Source organism: Cygnus atratus, chromosome 1, assembly GCF_013377495.2.
Source record: "Cygnus atratus isolate AKBS03 ecotype Queensland, Australia chromosome 1, CAtr_DNAZoo_HiC_assembly, whole genome shotgun sequence".
NCBI classification, from domain to species: Eukaryota; Metazoa; Chordata; class Aves; order Anseriformes; family Anatidae; genus Cygnus; species Cygnus atratus.
This window is the reverse complement of record NC_066362.1, coordinates 35388194-35410419: the sequence shown is the minus strand read 5'-3', so window position 1 is coordinate 35410419 and position 22226 is coordinate 35388194. Positions and strand designations below refer to the sequence as shown.

Sequence of the window (22226 nt, the reverse complement as noted above, 5' to 3'; positions counted from 1 at the left end):
ACATTTTAGTCTGAAATTTTACAATACATCATACACCTTTAGACTTTAAGAAGACATTGCATGACTGTGTAGGTTAACCTAACTGTAATGCCTATATTAAGGGCATTTACAAGAAGGTTTACCAGTAGCTTTCTTAATTTCAGTCAGTCAAGCTGAAACATGAATATGCAATACACGTTTGCCTCACATTCATTTTCACCAAGAACTTTTCAACATGGGAAAAAAAAAAAAACGACATAACTTTCAAATACTTCTCAAAAAATCCTGGAAGTATCCTGGGGGGGGGAAAAGCAACAAACCAATCCATGTTAAGTAAGACTCATATTTGGTTAACGCGGAAACTCTAGTAATTCCATACCTCCAAGAGAGATATGAAGAATTTAGTAAGGGATGTTGAAAAATGTGTTTGGGAGACACATATATATAAAAAAAAAAAAGAGTAAGTGAACTAGGATGTAGATACCAGGAACCTAAGGGGGAAGGAGGAAGGGGAATCAGAATAAACAAGGGATGAGATGTGTACTACACTGCCACGAAAGATACGGGATATGCAAAAGAGAAAGTTATGGCAGTCTTAAACAGCAATTGTCTCCTGAATTCAAACCTGATAAAACAACATTATTGCAGGTTGCTAAAGAACATCTGCTACCCAGTTAAAGAACAAGAATCCTATTTTCTAAATGAATTCCATTTTCTTCAAAAATTATGTTTCTGCCCTAGAACATAGCATCTAATTTCGAAAATGAGCATCATTTGGAACAAAAGAAACAAGATGGTGATGAAGAGCCTGACATAGTTTGCATACTCAAGTTAAAATGAACTGACTGACAAATCCTTCAATTCTCACCAAGTTTCTATTTAGTTTCTATTTTTCTATTTAATTTCTATTTTTTCATTTACACATTTTTTTAAATTTTCCATTATCATCCTGTGTTCACCAGAACTTTATAACCTGGCTTTGTTCTCTTTTCATGTTTTTCTTTTCCTTGTTTAAGTAAATTAATAATTCTTTTAACATCTACACATTTAACAACCTGGGTAGTTATTTCTCTAAAACTTGAAGCAAAGAAAAACTGAAATCACTCCATCAGAACATAACACCTTAAAAATATTCTTGAATTCTATTCTCTCAAAAAACCCTCTTATATTAAACTGACACACTGAATGCAGAGCATAACAAAGACAGTAATTCACAATGATTTGTTTTTAAAAAAATCTACCTTATGTTGGAGAGAAAACAAATAAAATGTAGTCTAGAAAAAGAACTTAAACAGAACTTTACAATTCACAGATGGGAAAATGGTGTTGTTCCTCGTCATGTAATTTAAGATTAAAATGATAAGTACACTTATTTTTTGTCTTAGTTGTAACATAACATCTGAAACTGTGTATGTTTAAAATTTTCATAATGTTATTTCAGTTCAGACTGAAAGAGCAATAACTGGACTACTTAGGTAAGAGATTCAGGTCAGAGTGGGGGGGCAGCTTCTAATATTTGCTGTAGTAGTGCCACCTTACACTGTGCTATGTGCTCTGATTTCACAAAGAGAAAAGACTAATTTAGTAGATCAGAAGAATAAGCACTAGTCCAGTGTTTTTTTATTTAAAGTCCCCATTAGGTCAGGAATTTATTGTTGTGGAGGAATTAAAAAACAGACTAAAAAGGAAGCTAGAAGAAATTCTGTTTCAGAGTCTAAACATAAAGCCAATAGATACAACAGAATCAAGATATCCCCTCTTCTTCCATTATTTTCAAAAGCTTCCTATGTAGAATTTCTCCCTTTTTTTCCCCTCTTGGATATAAGTACTCTAATTGGCAGTAACAAATTCTTACCTTGGACAGTGCTTCATCGTGCACAACTGTATTTGTTGTTAAAAGTACAAGAACTGTCTGAAGCAATTTAAGTTCTTCAAGACTATTTTCCATCAGTTGCCAAAGCATATTAATAATGTTTCCTGCTGCAGCCTACAAGAAAAAATATTTTGTGCCAATAATTAAGATGTTTATATACTATTTATATCATGTGTACACATGTAAGAATAGCACTCTTGTAACTGCGTATCATAACTCAATTTGCCTGCTTGTCTATACCGCAGAACTACTTTCAGAATATAAAGCTAAATTCATTGTTACAGTCTTCACAAAACATATATTTTTAATTGACAGCAGAAATCTCTTAATTTTTAGTCCAAAGTAAAATGGATACTTCATTGTCTATTTGGAAACATTAAAGAGACAGTATGAAGACACTTTACCCTCAAAATTCATTCATATCAGAGAAATATCAGTATAATTTTATACTATGCAAGCAGAATCAAAGATATATTTCGTTATTATTTTCACCAACTTCCTACCACACTCTATATGCGGTACCATAATATATCAACAGACATTTAAAGTTGCAGGAAATGTACACCCATTTTATTTTATTTTTGAAAGTAATATGTAACAAACACAATATATAGCGTTATCACATTCAGCAACTTTTATGGATGTAATCTTAAGTATGATGTTTATCAAGGACCATTACACGTTCCGTTCCTGCACTATAAGAATACAAACTAAATAAGCTGTTTTGAACACTCATGAGTTCCTTCTAGAAATTAGTATTTTTCCCAATCACTCTTTTTTTTTTTTCATGGTCAAAATGGTGGTTTTCTTTTACATTACATTTTTTTAACTCTATAAGAGCAATATAATTTGCAAACTATGTTCATTGTAATATAAACAGTCTCCTAAAAAAAAAAGTGTTCACCATCAATTTGGGGCCTGTGTTTCTCACATTGAAATATTTACGTATTTATATGAAGATTGATCTTACCTCTGAAACAACTTCATGGGACATGAGCCTTTGTATGGCTGCTAGACAAAGCTGAGTGATCTTTGGTTCCTTTGTTCCACAACCCATGAGAAAAGGCTGAACTACCTCTGAGCTGTTCTCTTTCAACGCTTATGAAAAGAGATACGGAAGCAGTCAATTTTTAACACTTTGAAGAATACAAAATTTGTTAATCATACCTATTAACAAAAAGCAATCTCCAGTCTTGGAAATTTGTGAGTTACTTTTGCACCACAGGGAAGAAAGACAACCGGCTGCCAAGGCTCACCTCCACAACTACCCTAATGCTCTAATTCCAAGCACCTTCTCTCTCCTTTCTCGACATTTCGCCTGTCTTTGAGCAACTTTTTCTTTCCAAATTGAAAATGTCCACTTAGAATCCATTTGGTTTTGTAAGGTTTGTAAGGTTCTGCCTACCCCAAAACTCTCTCTGTCCAATCTCCTTCTGTTAGCCTTTTCCTTCTGCTCTATGCCACCTCAGAACTAAATTCAGAAGCAACACAATGCATGGCACAAGAAGTACCAAGTTCTTAGAAGGAAGAGGAAGAACAAAATGCCATGCATAAAGCAGGAGGAGAAAGAGACTTGAACGTTTGTATCCTGGATACATACACCTTCAACCGGTGTTTTAGTGAGGAATGGCAGCTTCTTAAAATGAAGCATTTTCATGAGAAATGACGAGTTTCAGGATATTTTTTTTAAAGGAGAAAAAAATTTGCAATTAATGTAACATTCCACATATGTTGTTGTTCATTCATGAAAACTATTAGGAGTTCAGCTGCTCATTTCAGATGCTAAAAATTTCCTCACAACTGAAAACTGATTGTGTTCTTACACTGAATGTCATCCAATGTGTTTTAGTCTGTGTTATAATAAACATACATTTATGAAGAAGACTTAACACATTTTTAGAGCACAGATCTTACCACAAACAAACAAAACATATATTCCCACATAAAAATGCAAGATGATCGAGTTCTTTTTTTTTTTTTGAACACTTTGAAGTTTGTCTCTCATGAAGGTTTTTTATTAAGTATCACTACAATCGACTTGAAAAAAAAATGACACAAACATCAGGGTAAAAACTATAAAAACATATTTTAATCATACTTTAAACCAAAGTACTAGCACATGACTAACAAATTTCTTTGTAAACAATAGGCTAAAATAGATGCCTTTTTCTTTTTTTTTTTTTAATAATGTAGTAGCTCTCACAAGGTAATACTGACACATAGGCAGTCCATAGTCATGTCAGACTCTTCACGTCCAGCTGACAGAGGCTGACCTTGCACCAAATGCCTCACTGAAGACAATTAAAATGTGAGTATAAACATGAATGAAGACATGTAATTTCAGGCATCTGCCAGTGTCTAGTGTGAACAAGAGGACTAAGCTGCCTTTAGAGCCCACGACACACAGCTGAGAGAGCTTATAAAGCTCACACTGGACTGGATACAAAAGCTTCCTTACTCATATAACTTTCCGACTTGCCACCAAGTCAGAAACTGACAGAAAGAAGAAAGCAAAATTTTTTTAAAAAGATACCAAAAATCTTTTATTGTTAATATAAGATTTTAAAATCAAACTTGGTATTTTTCCTATAATCCACTAGAAGCAATTTCACAACAGGACCTATATAAGCACTTTTACTTTATAAAGCTGAAATTAATGTTTGGTCGATCTAGTTTGGTACCAACTGCTACAACAGTTTCAGTCTTAGAACATACAAAAATGTTCTTACATCTGTTTGTGCTTCCATTTTGCTATACCAAAATTACAAGAGTGTATTAAAAAAGACACCTACCATAACAAACCATGTCGAAAAAGAAATTTTGGGAAAGTAAGACTTACTACTTCATTCCATCAGAAAGATCATAATCATAATTTTTTAAAAAGAACATCTAAAGCAAAAAGCATGAATTACTTAAAAATAGCACATCTCAGAGCCACATGGAAATAATTTCTCACATTTGTCTGCCACGCTATAAATCGCAGGCTCACTTCTCTTTGGAATTACTCAAATCCTCATAAATAAACTATAAAAAACATGCAGACTGCCAAGAATGAAGACTGATACTGTTTTTTTTGTTTTGTTTTGTTTCTCCTAAGAGAAGACAAGTTACATCAGTGATCTCAGAATTCCGTCAAGTTAAGCACATCACCAGACACAGCGTTAGTTCTCTACTGTCATTGTTCAGGTTTTTTGTTTGTTTTGTTTTTCATGAATGAAACAAATGCTAACTACATTCTAGTTTAAACCTTACAAATGAAAACTAATGACAAAAATTGACCAACTACCAGGTGTTCCCTCCGAAAGATAAATGACTGCCTATCCATGCCCCAAACCAATAATCTTTTGCATTTCTGCACTTTGAAATGAAGATTAAAAACTAACAAACAAACAAAAAAAAAAACCTTCCATGAACACAAACTAGCTTTCTAAAATGTAAAGATCTGTACGTAGTAATATGCCAAAGAACGTTGCTACTTCCCAAATAGCTAACTAGAGATTTCTCTTGTTCATTTATAGATTTTGATGCATAGCTGACATTACCTGGCATAGCTTTCCCACTTATGTCAGCATTCATGACAGCAGGAAAAACAAAGAAAATAAACAAATAAAAACGAGGCATTAAAGTGAAATATTGAAGGGTGGGACTGCTACTTCAAGTAATCCTAGAAATTGCCTCCTTAACAATATCTGATTTACACACCTCAAAAGAAAGAAATAGTTTTACATCTATTTAATTTGGACCTTTAAAATAATTTATCTTCATAAGGATTTTGACTACAGCTAGGGTAGACACTCAAGCATACAGGGGTATTCAAATCTGGCCAAATGCTTTACCAGCAACTGGTAAGAAGCCATCGATTTACATACTACTTAATACAGCTGAAGAAAGTCAAGGGATACTGTTTTAAGCACTTACAAAGCTGCAGCTCTCCTGTCCCTCAAGGCAATGGCACATCTCAAACTGAATGACCTTGTCTCAGATTAAGATGGATTTTTGCCTGCCAGGTACAAGTCTCCAAAGGCTAGACTCTCACAGTAAACACACAGATGAGGATCACACTGCAGGATGCTACACAGAGCTCTCAACAACAGCTGTGGTGAACGTAGACAATGAGTAAGATATGGAGAATTTGAAGCCTAATAATTTCATGTTATTTTTCTAAGCGGATAATTACTTTTGTAGAACCACCACTGAAAATGGAGACCTTTCTCAGCATCAATATAGCTTGAGCATGATAGAGAAGTAGAATTTTTCAACATTACCGGATTTTTTTGCTAGGTGCCAACAAGCATCACTGATGTAGCACACACTAAAAGGCATTTAGGATTATAACACATAACCAAGACTCATCTTTAATGTTTTGATATGTAACCCAAGTTTATTTTTCCCATTGTATTGCAAATAGTTACCTGCCAAAATATCAGTGTTCCGTGCAGCTATCGTTTTCACTTTTATTATTCCTGATTCAGCAGCCTGTAGGGGAAGGAAAATAAGTAGTTTAGATGCGATTTCACACATCAGTATCTGCAAAGAAATAAACATGTAAGATAAATAGAAATGTACAGTCTCAGAGAAAAAAATCTCTAGTGTTTTCAGCAAGCAGCGCTGATGTAGAATTGAAACTCCTTTCCAGAATTGTACAGAAAGGGGTATAATCTGTGGGGCAGATATTTTTAGAAGACACTGTTTTCATTCTATTATTTTCCAGTCTTAGGAATGCAGAGAAAACTCACTAACAAAAAAAAAAAGGCAAGTAGTCTTCATACAGTTTCAACCTGTCAAACATCTACCATGACACATTATAACCTGTCACATTCATCAGGTTGAAATGCTGAAGGAATTGTGAATATCAGTAATTGCATCAATGTTTAATACATAAGACTTAAGCAGTGAAATCCAATTAATAAATCAGATGTGGTACACTACACTCGAATTCTACCACTGTTCTTCAGATCAGGTAAGAGCATTTTTGGTTTGCAAGCTAACACTCTTACTAACATTTTTGGAAGGAAACCCAACTTCCCATGCATTTTGTGTCCGGAATTCCCCATACAAATTAACCCCATGCAGCACCACGTCCAACTTCCACAAGCCTTCCTAACAATATTCAATTCTGGCCACCATGCCACACCGACAGCGCCCTGACCTCCCCATGAGCATTACCTGAAATCCCAGCTGGACACCTGGGTGGGAGGGATGCACGTGGGAGCTGAGCACCAGTGCTACACCGAAGGGCAGAGCAAGGAGGTCACATACCACTATAGGGTATCAGCAGCTCCCCGCTTAGCCTCCGCGAACACCTTCCAGCATAAATCACTAAGTCCTGTTTCCTAATGCAGTCAAGTCAAACTGAAAATTTAACACTGATGCTTTCTTTCCCTTTCAAAATTAAGATTTCTGGCAAGTTTTATGTAAAAAATTCAAAATACACTGCAAATGGCTCCTGTCCATTTTTTGTAATTCCATTAATACATCTTAAACCTCCGGAAACAACTAAAGAAATTTCGATGAGCACACTGTGCACCAAAAATAAATGCAACCGTTTTTCCCAAATGACAGTACACGTGTTTCTGGAGAATATTTTTCAGTCAAATTTTAAAGCACACTTGCACTTTCTAACTCAGCTTCATGTTTCTGTGTACTTTACACACTAAGCTTTTCCACTCTTCCTTGTGTTGTGGTTTAGCCCAGCTGGCAGCCAAACACCACACAGCCGTTCGCTCACCCTCCCCCCTCCCTCTCCAGGATGGGGGAGAGAAACAGGAAAGTGAAGTCTGTGAGTTGAGATAAAGACAGTTTATTAAGACAGGAAAAATAATAACAATAATAATAATAATAATAATAGTATTAATAGTAATAATGTGTATGAAACAAGTGATGCACAATGCAATTGCTCACCACCCGTTGACCGATGCCCAGCCTATCCCCGAGCAGCCGGCCCCCCACCCCGGCTAGCCACCCCTATATATTGTTCAGCATGACGTCAGATGGTATGGAATACCCCTTTGGCCAGTTTGGGTCAGCTGTCCCGGGTCTGTCCCCTCCCAGCTCCTGCTGCATCCCTAGCCTGCCCGCTGGCAGGACAGAGCGAGAAGCTGAAAAGTCCTTGGCTTGGTGTAAGCACTGCTCTGCAACAATTAAAACATCAGCATGTTATCAGTGCTCCTCTCATTCTAATCCAAAACATAGCACCCTACCAGCTACTAGGAGGAAAATTAACTCTGTCCTAACTGAAACCAGGACACCTTGGATTTTACATCACTGTTCAGAGAAGCGTGCTATCACTGTATGAAAACAAGTGGAGAAGCAATCTGTGGCGGCAGAAATATGAAAGCAACCGTATGTAGTTCTACCAAGCAGTAACATTCCCCCTCCATTGAAACACTGTCCCAATAAAATTTCCCAGAAAGCCAGACTAAGATGACTGCGTAAATTCAAAATCAAGTATTTTCATTAAGATTTTGCATTTCTCAAATGAGCTAAATTTAAAAAATGGAACTCAAATTTCCACCATTTACTTCGTTTCCAAACATAAACATAGGAAGACTGTACGCAGGCCTACCACCGCTTCAATACACCTGTGAAATTCTGGGGAATTACATAAGCTTTGCTGAACAGTGTTTCTACTTTAAAAAACATACATATTTATAGAACAGTATCAACAGTGTCTGAAGTAACAGGCAACATGTTCAAATGAGCACAAAGCAAGATGCAAACAGATCTTCCACATAATGAAAATGAGGAATGCCAAAGACTACTCTCATTTATTTCAATTATGTTAACTCAATGTGTTGAAGTGTCTAAGTTTTAAATCAATCCCTGTCCTACTTCAGTTATAAATGTCAACTAATGGGGGGGGGGGGGGGGGGGGGGAAATCTTGTCACAACAAATTGCTCCTGTTCATTAATATGACGGATTCGTCACAGTCCAACTTCAATTATCTTCAAAGTAAGCCTCATCACATCTACTGGTAAGTGATTTATTTCTTGCCAGCATTGACAAATTCCCTCCGAATCAAACAATGAGCTTGCCACACGCATAACATCTGCACATACTCCAAACATGGCACAAAAAAAAGGAAAAAATCGATTTACAACAGAACATCTCCCATTTAGTTGTCTGTTACCTTTCACGTAAAATAGCATAGATTTAAAAAAAAAAAAAAAAAGATAAAACAAAACAACCAAAACAACAGCTCTCATAGCTTTTACTACCACTCTGAATATGACAGTTTTTCTCCAAAGTATATAGGAATTTCTGTTATTTTTTGGGTTATGCTTTGTTTTCCAGTTTCTATTTAGAATTCCAAATCAAACTGCTTACAGTTTAAAACTAACTACACTGCACACACCCTATTAAAAAAAACAAACACTTTACTACATATGTAAAAAAATAACCACATAACATCTACAAAAAAGGACTTTAGTTGAAAAATAAACAACAGAAAAAAATGAGACTATAAACTGTTATCTGGCTATGCTATACACATCAGTACAACAGTGTACTTGGATAGCCTCAGTTTAACTTGGCAAGAGAAAATAGGTATTAATAATAGGTCCTATGTTTACAAATTTACTTCAATTTGAGCATTCCTGCAGCACTCTATGGGTGACTGCCCCATCAGAAAAGGATACCATAAAAACACTAATCAGGGAGATGGCCAGCATCGACCTGTGCATTTACTGGTGTAAATACAGTAATTTACTTTCGTGTAAATATAAGCCATGATTTTTTTAAGAAGTCACCGCTTTAAAAGTAACATAATCAGAGTTTCTGTTAGCACCACAGTTAACAGCAGTCTAATGAGCAAGTCAGTTACCCCTTTAAGAAGCAGCAAATGCATACATAATTCCCGTAACATAAAAAGCTCAAGTGTACCTGAAAACTTCAGTCAACTAGATTTCCAATTCTGCCACCCTAATAACTGAAATGGACTGAAATCAAATGCCCACTTGCCACTGTTGGGTTTTGTTTCGTGTTTTGGGTTTTGTTTCGTGTTTCTGGTGCAGTAACTGTAGCATTCAGTTTTGGCAGGAGAAATATCAATGAGGAGCAGAGATGGATTCTCAGTGATTGCCTATATTCAGATGAATCTCTTCTGCATACTTTGATTTGCTTTTAATCAAGCAGTCTATAATCTCACAGCAAAACCCATTGGGATCCTCTGGGCTCAAGCACTTGTCCCACCATCGCTCCGCTTCCTTGCAACTTGCCACATATTTGCTGGTTACCTGGAAATCACTAGTAACGGGACTAGAAGGAATGGCCTCAAGTTGCGCCAGGGGAGGTTCAGGTTGGAAATGAGGAGACATTTCACCTCAGAAAGAGCAGTCAGGCACTGGGATGGGTTGCCCAGGGAAGTGGTGGAGTCACCGTCCCTGGGGGTGTTCAAGGCAAGGTTGGACCTGGTGCTTAGGGACATGGTTTAGTGGGTGATATTGGTGGTAGGGGGATGGTTGGACCAGATGATCTTGGAGGGCTTTTCCAACCTTTATGATTCCATGATTCTCTGAAATCAAATGCAAGCAGAGGATTTATCAACAAAAATCAAGAGTTTGAGTTTCTCAGATCCAGAACTCTTCCCCTTCTCATGAATTTCTCAGTCCTCAGTTCAAACATGCATGGTGTGAATCTTCCAGCTTTTTGGCAACATCAGCCCTTATACAGGGCCAGAAGCACCAAGCGGGCGGCACAGAGTTTGCTCCTGCTCCGGTGCCCAGCTACTGCCAGGCAAAGCTTTGACCCAGCCTCGGGCAGAACCAGCATCTTCCAACAACCAGCAGCGTTCAAGTCCCAGATGTAAGCTTCTCCATGTAAATCACACATGTATGGAATATAAAGATCTATAACTCACTAATTAAACATTAGGACAATTAGGGTATGCAATTGAAATGGGGAATGAAATGGGAAGCCACCAGTCTCCACAGCCCGGTGACAGCAGCTCCTGCAGCGCACCAGTTTCTCAAATCCATCTCTCAGGGACTGAGAGCTCTCAAACCTCACTGCTGTGGATCAGCCTTCGTTACCAAGAGATGCCAGTATAGCTACCACCACGATGATAATGTTACCTGGCAGCCCAAGAAAAGAGAGGCCATAAGGAATAACGGCACACAGTGCGCCTGAATTCATAACTGCGTAATTGTTTAGGGTGGTGGTTCACTTCTCACAAACAAAACCACTGTCGAAGCCCTAGTGCAAAGTGGCAATGCATGTGGGCAGGGAAGCAAGGTGCCACCAGGCCAGCTGGGATGGGATCTGATGGCACTTCAGCTGCTCCACAGAGATCCCAACGCTCTTAATCTGGTGTAAGTGTGAACGAGCTACCCGTCCTGAGAAACAACTCCAGTTGACTACTTTTCCTAAGGGAGACAACAAGAAATTGTAATCCTGAATCTCTCTCTCATCAGCGGCCCTTTTCCCTTGGTCTTTAATGTTTCAGCAATCTTTAAAAGTTTTCAGAAAAGATTTTTAGGAGGTTTTATGAAGAGTCAACTTGCTGATCTTCGAAGAAACTGGCGTCTCCCAATTAGAGCCAGAAGTCAGCACCTTCTTTATTTAAAACCAAAAATGATATTACCACGCAAACAGCCAGGCATGTACTAATTTCTACTAAAGACTGAATCAACTTTAAATATATATTTCACATGAGCTTCTGATTGGATAGTATTCTTACCAAAACACTATAAACCCCAACATTTCCACCACGAGTGCACTGAATGACCATCGAGGTTTCAATTATATGCTCAGAGCAAACTGCTGTCTCCAGAGATATCAATATTGCCATAAAATTTGCCACACAAGTTTTTGATTCCTCTCTTTTGAAAGGAAAAGCATTCAGTACTTTCAGGTAAGATGGCCTGTGTTGGCATTTACATCATACTGTTTGCAAACCTTTTACTAAGATTGGATGAGAATAATATGTGTTATTATGGTCCCTTTCACAGCCATTACGTGAAATAAAGAGAGCAATTTTTTCCTATCTGTCATTTTTTGCCTTTCTAACCGGAACACTAACCCTATAGCCAATAGCTTAGATAAGATATTCTCCTGCCTAAAGTGCAGTTTCACATCAATGTTATTCCAGCTTGCTTTGCAAAAGCACATTCTGGACCATTACTGCACTGCTAAACTATTATTTGGAAAGGACACACACACAAAAAACTCCACAATAAACCAACCCCATGAAAGCACTCGAGTGTACCACATCTGCGTGAAAATGCACTGTACCTTCCTTCCATGTTTTTATCCGCCTCCTCAGGAGTACAATCCCTGCTCAGACCCTTCCCTTTCATATACGTTTATTCCATCTGTGATTTAAACTGCTGAAGTTAGTCCTGGTCTGATGAAGATTCTCACAAGGAATTATTATATTGGATGATTTAACATGCTTGGACTAGAGCTTGCTCACATTCTGCTGGTTTGGATCAAAGGTACAAGTAAAGCCTCTGGGAATGTAACACCACCCGCTGGAAAGGTGGGCACAATTTGGGAGTACGTGAGCTCAGTGCTTCAGTCAGCTCAACACAGGAGCCCACGTGCCCAAGGGCCAACGTCACTGGAAGGCCGCCCTCTACCAGGTCATGGTGACCGGGGAAGGTTTTTGGACTGGGGTGAGCTAAGCACCACACACATCTCAAAGGAGGCCAAGGAAGAGCATTCGGGCCAGTATCTTCCACATCAGTCCCTGGGAGGGTTATGAAACAAATCCTCCTGCAAGGCATTTCAAGGCACACACAGGACGAGGAGACTAGGAACAGCCAACGGGAATTTAGCATGAGCATGACCAACCCAAGTGCCTCATAAAACGGGATGACGGGCTGTGTGGGTAATGGGAAAGCAGCACATACCCTATAGCGTGACTACAGCAAAGCCTTTGATGCAATCTCCTATAGTATTCTTGTAGTCAGATCAGAAAGACAGTGAACAATAAAGCAAGTGAAAAGCTGGCTAAACGGTTGAGCTCGAAGGGTTATTACAGGTGGTATGAAATCCATCTGGCAACTAGTTACTAGTGGTTGACTAAGGAGGGACAGTGGGGCTAATACCATTTAACGTCATTATTAGCAGCCTGGGTAATGGAATAGGGTCTGCAGACAGGTATCCACTCCCATATAGCGGAAGGTGGGTTTCTGTTCCGAGGAACCCAGCCAGGCTGGTAGGAACCTCATGAAATTCAACCTAGGCCAACGCAAATTCCTGCACTCGGGAGAACAGCCCCACACAGCCGTAGAGGCTAGGGGCTGACCAGCTAGACTGATTTTCCAGCTTTGCAAAAAATGACGCAGGGTCTTGGTATATAATGAAGTGGAACGTGAGCCAGCAGCAAGTCCTTGCCACAAAGGTGGCCAACTGCACGTTGGGCTGTATGAGCAAGTGTATTCACCAGGTTGAGGGATGGAGTCTCCCCCTCGCTCCTGCTCTTGTGAGAGTGTTGCTGGAGTACAACGTGCAGCTTCAGGCTCCCCACGCAGACACTGACACGATGGGGTGAGTCCAGTCAAGGTCTACCAAGATGGTCAGAGGGGTAGAGAACAGTATGTAAGGAGACGATGCGAGAGCCGCATTTGTTCAGCCTGAAGATGGCAAAGTTAAGGGGAGAGCTTGTTAATCCCTACAACTACTAATGGGAGGCTGTAGAGAATGTGCACCTGCTGCAATCACTGCTCAGATGTGTTTATCACTGGATATATGTACAAGAAGTGAAAGAAAGCAGGTAAAACTAAAACCAATAATTATTTCAAACCACTTCTAATTCTGTAATTCTCACACAAGTTTCTCACTCTATAAATTGAAGACTGCACTTCAGTAAACCACTTTCACTATAACACAACCTTCCATACAAAAGCAGCAGCAGCTAGTTTTTCAGCTTTAACTTTGGAATTTGTGATTTGTATCAATCATTAAATAGCCCTCATTAAACAAGAAATTATTATACTTTGCATTTTAAAGTTCATATCACCTTTATTTCACATTTAGAGACAAGAAATTGCAGCAGATGGTCAGTCCCTATTTATATACAAATTAGTTTCTTTAACTGTTCACACTTAACCTGGAAATAAAATTGTTCTGGTTTATTCTACACCATGATCTACCAACGCTCAATGAAGGAAATAATTAGTTTACATTTCCAGCCCCAAGAACAGGGACTACAGTTGAAGATATCAAACTAATTCATGTTAGACTTGACTCTGCTCAAAGACGGTGCCAGTCTCAATTACAGGAACACTAGGTGGTTCTACTATACACTTTCTCCACCAATTCAAGATATGATATTGCAGATTTTTTTTTTTTTAATTATTATTAACAAAAAATTTTAACTCCAGCTTCCATGCAACTATATTAGTTGCCCTGATGTTAGAAGTAGCTATTTCACTTGACTGGAACCGTTACTCCTCTGATCCATTAATCTTCTGAAATCGTCAGCTTGCAGTATCAGCAGCCAATTCAGAATCCTGAAGGTTAATCATCAGGAATGCCAGGAGAGGTGCCAGTGTTATCTAAACTGCTTCAGTGCTGATACCTCTGGAGGTAACTCACTTGACATGAACGTAGAGGTAAAGATAATGCAATGCCAACATTTTGTATCAAGAGTTTTCATTTGACAATCGAAATACACCTCAGCTGGAAAGCCATCAAACATAAATCAATAGAACAAATCAGAACGAATAACACACAACAATCCATTACTGAACAGCAATGATGTAGACAGAGGGGGAAAAAAACTTAACCAAGACGTGACACGGAAGAAATACAGCCAGTTAGCAACAAATTCTTAAGTTACACTTCTCTCTTGCACAGTAATATAGAATCAGGATTTATCCCCTATTTAGTTTTGTATTATAAGTATAAATTACAGTAATATTATACCTATATATAGTGTACAGACATCTTGACAGTGCCCACGTCAAGCATTCATGCATTTCTGAGAGACCCATTAAGTGGAACACAAATGACTACAAATCACTGGAACAGAGCACTTGAATTTTCATGATATACTTTTGTCACAACACTCATCAGCACATAAAAACCTGCTTCAGAGGTTTAGGAGTTTGAACTTGAAGTTCAAACTAATTCTGCCTTCAGCTTGTCACTCAGAACAGATTGCACTAGGAAACCTCTGAGGCATCACCACAAACACGAGATTCGATCAGCTAGTCACAGACTGCAGGCCCATGACAGCGATGGCTCTTTGCCTGGCACCTGGTGAAAAGAAACAACATTTAACATTTTGGGCTCAGGCTGAGAGCTCAAGTCACCAAGTATTTCCAATTTCTGCTAAAGGTTTCCTGTTTAGTCTTCAGGAAGCCACAGGATGTAGGCAGAGATGAAGGTGCACAAATTTAAGCATCTAGACTTCCACTGCACTGGAGATGGTTTAAGAAGAGGCTTCAAGAATTAAGAAGCACTCAGCTGGGACTAATTCAGCTGACCCCCTAGGAGGGGCTCTATGCAGTCATCTAAGCTTAGACCTCTGTATCTGAGACAACTGCATGCAGACGGAAGGCCTGTGTTCTTCTGGACTAGCTGCTGGAAGCTAAACAAGAAACACTAATGTATCACGTGGCAAAGATACGTGAATGTGTTGGTGACAGACTAAAGCAATCCCCTGGCCATCCGCTCCGTTGACCGTATCTCCGTAACAGAGAGACCCTGTATGGTCGATGAAGGGAGCTTAGACACCCACAGCTAGGCGCCTGCTCTGAAGTCTACCTTGAAAAGTTTACAGACAGACTGAGGCACGGAAAATATTGCTCATGTATTCATTCATTAAATTGTAAGGTATTATATGATGGGGGAAATGGGTCTATAATCGTAGTGCCAGCCATTCTTGAAGACATGGTATTTCTTATCACAGATTAAAATGATGATACAAAACCTAGAATTTTCACAAATTGAAACTCAGAACACATTTGAACAGATGGCAGTCCCCTAGAAACATAGCGGTACATTTTTAAAAATTATGTTGAAAAAGTATTACTGCATATAGATCAATACTGAAGAAAAAAAATTGCAAAATTGATAGATCCCAAACGTGAAGCTAACCAAAGCGGCAACTGGTAAAGGTTAAGCATTATAGAGGAAACGTAGGAAATATCAGCACTCACCTGTTGCAAGTTATCAGCTCAGCTACTGGCTGGCAACCAAAGAATGCCACAGAAAAAACTTCCAGTCACATGCATGAGACATATGTTTGAGTGCAAGCTCCCAGATTTTGACAACATGCATTTTACAGATCACTTGCTCTATTTCAAATGAACCTTCAAAATGTGAGATAAGTGAATACCCATTAAAGCAAACGAGCAAAAAAAACTCTAGAGTGCTTGCATTTTTCCAAACTAATACTGTGAAGACATGAAAATTAACCGACCCTGAAAGCTCACTATAGTTTAGGTTCCCTGTAGACTGTAACTTCAGAATTATTTAATTCATTTTAAAAGCAAAATAAAGCGCAAAACCCAAAAACTTCATTGCTACTGTAGGGAATGGTCTATGTACAAAGACGTGTTCTTTGCCTGGTCAGTTTGGCTCTTGCCTTTTTACTGCAAGACCAGCACGAACACAGAGCTCTCAGAAACCCGTCAACGTTAGCAATGCGCCAAGTGACTCAAATACCCACATCACAAGGCATTCCAGCATGCCGCTTTCTTCCTCAGCTTTCTCTGACTTGTGTCCTGCACTACATTCAACAAACTTTCTGAAATGTTGTTACCGTTACAGCACAAGTAAGTTTCACTGTTTGAACATTAGTTTTTATTTTAAACTGTTCCTGACAGTTGCGTTAGGAACCTGATTATCGCTTCAACCTTAAAACCTAATGAACAGTTCTGCATCTTTTTAACACACGTTTCCATTTTGCAATACACATGTGGTTTCATAGTTACCCAGTGACATCAGAGAGACTCCCTACCAAGGCAGGCTTCCAAACTAAGGTTTTGGTTTTAGCCCTAAGATGTGCTCATTATCAGCGCTTCATTCCAGAAGCAGACGGATTTAACCCAGCGAACGGAGCTGCCACGTGGATCTCGATGGGCCGGAGTGGACGACAGGGAAGAACTGCATGGACTAAAGCCGTGTTCACAAGACACAACAGACAGCCCCTCAGAAAGGAAAAAAAAAAAATCTCTTTGCTCAGCTAGCCCACATCACTTCTACTACAATTAAAGAATTTTAACAAGAGTTTGCTTTATTCAGAAGCTGCTCAAACCTTTTTAATTTCCACTCAAGTAACTTAATGTTGCTTGTCTGCAAGTACGTTTATTAATAAAAGAAGGAAAATAAGACTGCAAAATTGGATTCTGTTATTATTCCTAGACACGGCAGATCTATTTACAACACTGTCCCCAAAATATTTCAGTATGCCAAAGGTGCATAAAACTCAATAAATAGTTAAACAAGAGCAATCCTGCTCCATCTCAAACAAAGGTCTGGAAGAGAGACAGCAGAGAAAGGATATCAAAAGCTACCTTTCAGGAGTCTCTAGAGGGCACTTCAACTGACCAAAGTATTCAAAGGTTAAAAAAAAAAAGTGCTGCTGCTCTTCCAACAGCCACATAAGGCCGAGGGGACTTGAACATTATTCCTTTTCCAGACATACTGCTCCAAATTACTCCAGCAGCAAACACCCTAAAACACGCAGCCCACTACAGGATCACCAAGCACAAAGCACGCTGTTGCCCCACCGGGCTGCCGGTCCCACTCTCCCCAGCCCGCCTGCTCCCTCCCTTTTCCTTCCCACCAAGACAAGCATCTCTGTAACTCTGCAGAGCTGGATCAGATTTGTTATTTATTTATTTATTTATTTTTTTAAAAAAAAGCTTGGTTCACTTTTAAACAAACAAGCCAACCCATGTCAACCTAGAGACTACAAGCCTATTTAGATGGTTGGACTGGATCTACCTAAATATCAAGGAGTTAGATATGGCTGAAACAAATCTGGGCTTCAGAGAGAGTAGAATTTTAATATGCTTAAATTTTCCCCCTTTCTGCTCACTTACTTCTGCTTAATAAAAATATTTTCTCCTTATATTTTTAAAGTTTCTCACCCTGTGAAATCACTTACCTAACTCACACGCAACTTACTGATGAGTATTTTCATCCAGTGTACAAAAAAGTAGGTAACTTTTTCAGCACACTAAACTATTTTCTATCTCCTGATAAGCCAAAATTCTTACTCCAGATCACTGAGTTAAAAAGGCTTGTTTTACTCAAGATTTTTTTTTGTTTAAAATTCAGCCATGAAGTACATCACAGAACGGTTTGGGTTGGAAGGGACCGTAAAGCCCACCCAGCTCCACCCCCCTGCCATGGGCAGGGACACCTCCCACCAGACCAGGTTGCCCAAAGCCCCATCCAGCCTGGCCTTGAGCACCTCCAGGGATGGGGCACCCACAGCTGCTCTGGGCAGCCTGTGCCAGGGCCTCACCGCCCTCACAGTAAAGAATTTCTTTCTTAAATCACTAAGGATGACAGCACAAACTCCAATAAGCCAGCTTCCCCCACACCCAGCAAAGGACACTGAAAGTTCAGTCACTAACAGGTTAAAACAGTCTGTCCAGCTCCACACGGGTACCACACACTTCAGTCCAGAGTCAGAAGCTAAGTGTTGCAATGCTCTAACACGGAGCAAAGCTTAGAGCCCAGAGTATTAAAAACAAGAGGATAATGGCTACACGATTCTGTTTTCTAGGAGAAATGTCAGATTACTTAAGATAACAGGAGCATGACTGATGCTGGTACTAAAGACTGCTTCAGCCTCTGTAATTTCAAACTCCAAGGTTACTGCTTAATTCACACTCGCCCTGACAGCTTCTATCACATCCCAGGCTGGTGTCTACTTTTACAACTGGGAAATGGAAATAAACTGTGAAAATAAGAATACTTTTTTTTTTTTTTCCAGCAACATCATTCCTTGTACATCTGCCAATATAAGCAGATTTGGCATACGACAGACATAACCAGCAAATCACTCTTTGGTCACTGTGTATAACTTTCATGCTTGCTGCACGTCTGTAGTCAGCGCTGATGTGAGGAAGTATCATGCAGGACTTCACGCACCTATCCAACAGAAGCAGATGAGAACACCTAGCGATGAACAGATGAGGGTGTGCAATCAAGTAGTAATCGCTATTTGCTGCAAACCTAAGAAACAGTAAGACTACTACATCAATTAGTCCCCAAATATCGCCAGCAACACAAATTTCAAACCGAGGGATTCTTGCTGGAGCTCCCGTTTTACAATGTACCAAGTGACATCGCCTGGGAAGACCAACTGATGTGCTCGTGGGCATGATTTGTCACGCGGAGCAAAGATGAGGTGTGGATTCCATTCATGTGGAATAATAATGGACTTTATTATTCCATTATTTCTTAATTAAAAACGATATGCTAACTAGAAGGAAAGAAGTTTTCCTCATAATTGTGTCATGAGTTTAACACTGAGAGGGAAAAAAAATTATAAATTCAAGGTTTCTTGATGGATTATCACAGTGTCAGCATCAACCTTAGAAGCTACTGTTAGGTGATCAGACTTACAACTACATGATTTCTGCATAAATACGACTTACAAAAAAACCCCACAACTTCACAGTCTCAGAAGTAATCGAAAAATATGAGATCAAAGCACTGAAAACAGTGAAGAGTTCATGTTCCATTGCCAACAAGGTTTAAGACCTTACTTCAGTCTTCTAACAGAGGATAAGGTCTCAATGCTACAGACTTCAATAGCTGTCCCCTTTCTGCTGGCATGCCCCAAAATCCCATAAAGATCCTCAGCTGTGTCATCTACCTGCCTGTTCAAAGAAACACTTTATAGTGTTTTGGTCTCTTTGTACCTAATAAATATGGCATTAGTTCTTAATAACATATGCATTAGAAGCACCATGAAAAAGTGAAACCTAAAGCCCTACTGAATTAAAGGGACACTATTTTTCTGATCATACCACCTTCTAAGTTCTTACAGTATGGATCAAAAAAAGGATTTGTTCAACTAAATCATTTGAGCAACAAGTAGATTTGAGAACTACACTACTACTTTTATCAGCAGCAAAACTGTCAGCTAAATTCACTTTGCAGAATTTTAACAATATAAATAAATAAATAAATAAATGACGTAGACCCATGATTTCAGAAAGGGGTGACAGCAACAAATAGCTGTGAGCAAAGTTTTAGATTACCTCAGATACTGAAAGGACTATTAGAAGCAGTCTACCTGCATGAAGTAGCTATCAAATGTAACTAGCAACCACAGCAGAGCTCAAACCTATTGAAAAACTCCTAGCCCAAAATTAAGTTATGACAGGACTTTACAGTGTTACACAGAAGCATACGTATTAGCTGCAAGGTAAGCTCATAAACTACACTGCAGGTGGTGGTTGTGAGAACAGTCTAATCACATTGAAAGTATAAGCTGAGATTGTAAGTAGTAGAAATTTACTTTAAAAAGCCTATGTTTAAATGCAGTTCAAAAAGCTGGCGCTGTTCCAAATCAGCTGGAAGAGCATGCCATTCCTCTGATGGCTCTAGCCAAATCTAATCATGAGTAGAACAAATGCATGTAATTAAAATACCTGTCCAGCAGTTGCTATTTGAGAGGAAAGAAGGATACTTGCTCCCTTAGAGGCGGGGGGAGGCTTCCAGAAGCGAGGAAGTCGGAGCATTTCCTGCAACTGCTGCCGCTGTCCTCCTGCAGGAACTGCTGCTCACCCAGACCTCCCGCAGGAGGCCACGACTCCCAGCGGCACAAACTCCCCCCCTCTGCAAACACCTTTCCGCACTATTCTGTAAAGGAAACCTACCCGAACTCCAGGCAACTCAACAACTTCATTCAAAACACTTCATTAACAAAGTAAGCAAATCAAATTTTCCGTCGAGATGTAAACAAGAACACAAAAGTCATACTTGCACAAGAATTTTAAGTGTGCTAAACTCAAACCAGGAACTGCACATGCAGTGGCGATTCTAACCCACAGCACAACAAATATAATGAAGAAATATCAAAAACAGTAACTTAAGAATTATCTTGCCCATCCCCTTCATAGATCTTGAAGACAGTAAACATCATCACAGCCGGGAAACTTGTTCAGAGACTCAACAACTCATTTGGAGTCGCACAGTAACACACAGGAGACCATGGAAGAGGCACCCCAACCTGACCCAAAACACACACAGATCTCTGTCCAACTGACTGCCACATTTCTTGGCTTTGTATGACAACACACTATTCCTCAAATCATACTGGCAATCCCCTGCAACCTACAACCATAAGTATCATGCTCTGCTACAGCGCGTATGCCTCCGAGCCTTTCCCGGCGAGCATGGTCACTTAGTTTCAATTCATCTGCTCAAGCACGTAATACTTTATGGGACATTAAATACGCTATCACTTAATTGGAGCGAAAGTCAGATTACAGACGTAATTACTTTCTTACAAACTGGCAGAGGTTTTTTCGTGTTTTCCCAGTTACCCTTCTGCTTCTGGGGTATAAGCCCGGTAAATGTGTTAGTGTTTTTCCTTCAAAAACATTTTCCAAACCGACAAGTGACCAACTACTGACTGGGAAGAAGCTGAACTGACTGCATGAAGAGGGAACCACGCGGTTAAGACGTATACATAAAACGAGGGGAAAATAGACTTTTTCTCTCTGTTTTCAAGTAACCCTCTTCTTTAAGACCACTGAACTCAGGATGCTCGCGGAGCAAACCGAGACCTGAGGCAGCGAGCCGACACGAGCAGCGATTTTGACAGCGGGAGGAACAAGCGAGCTAAGCCCGGGCTTCGCGGGCTGCAGGCGGCAGCAGGGGGCACCCCCAGGCCCCCCGGCCCGCCTCCCCCCGGAGATAACACCTTCCCCGGGGACCCCTCCCGCATCAAGCCGCCTGCCCCCGGCCGGAGGATGCGAGGCCGCCAGCCCCAAACTTTATCCCCCGGGCTCCGCCAGGAGGGCTCCGGGGGCCGCCGCCGCGATCGCTCCCCTCGCCCGGAGCCGTCTCCCCCCCCTGCCCCCAGCCTGGAAGCGATCGCCCGCGGGCGCCAGAGCGGGCCCGGCCGCTCCTCACCTCCTTGACGGGGGGGAATTTTTTGCGGCACTCGAGGCTCAGGCCCCGCAGGTCCCCCTGCATGTTTTCCAGCAGCTTCTTCACGGCTTCGGGGCTGCTGGTCCCCGACATGGCGGCGCCAGGGCCGGGCGCTGCTGCTGCTGCTGCTGCTGCTGCTGACGGGGACGGGGCAGCGCCTTCAGTTCCGCGGCACCGGCCGACACGTCCGCGCCCGACACCGGAACCTGCAGCCGTGGCCCCTTCCCTTCCCTTCCCTCCTCCCTCTTTCCTTCCTCCTCCTCCTCCTCCTCCTCCGAGCCACCGCCTCCCCGCTCC

General features: G+C 40.3%; 1 protein-coding gene across 3 annotated transcripts in view; it reads right to left on the bottom strand.

The window, feature by feature from the left end:
* MON2 (MON2 homolog, regulator of endosome-to-Golgi trafficking) overlaps nt 1–22226 on the bottom strand; it is a 111331-nt gene extending 89105 nt beyond the window's left edge. For 2 of the 3 annotated variants that reach the window (XM_050708237.1, XM_035544249.2), the window contains exons 1-4: nt 21912–22170; nt 6265–6328; nt 2823–2950; nt 1835–1966 (exon numbers count right to left, since the gene is read on the bottom strand). In XM_050708237.1, the coding sequence (XP_050564194.1) occupies nt 1835–1966; nt 2823–2950; nt 6265–6328; nt 21912–22022 (435 nt within the window). In that variant the 5' untranslated portion in view covers nt 22023–22170. Of the gene's footprint in view, nt 1–1834; nt 1967–2822; nt 2951–6264; nt 6329–21911 lie in introns of all 3 variants that reach the window. The other variant, XM_050708238.1, reaches the window with a different exon arrangement.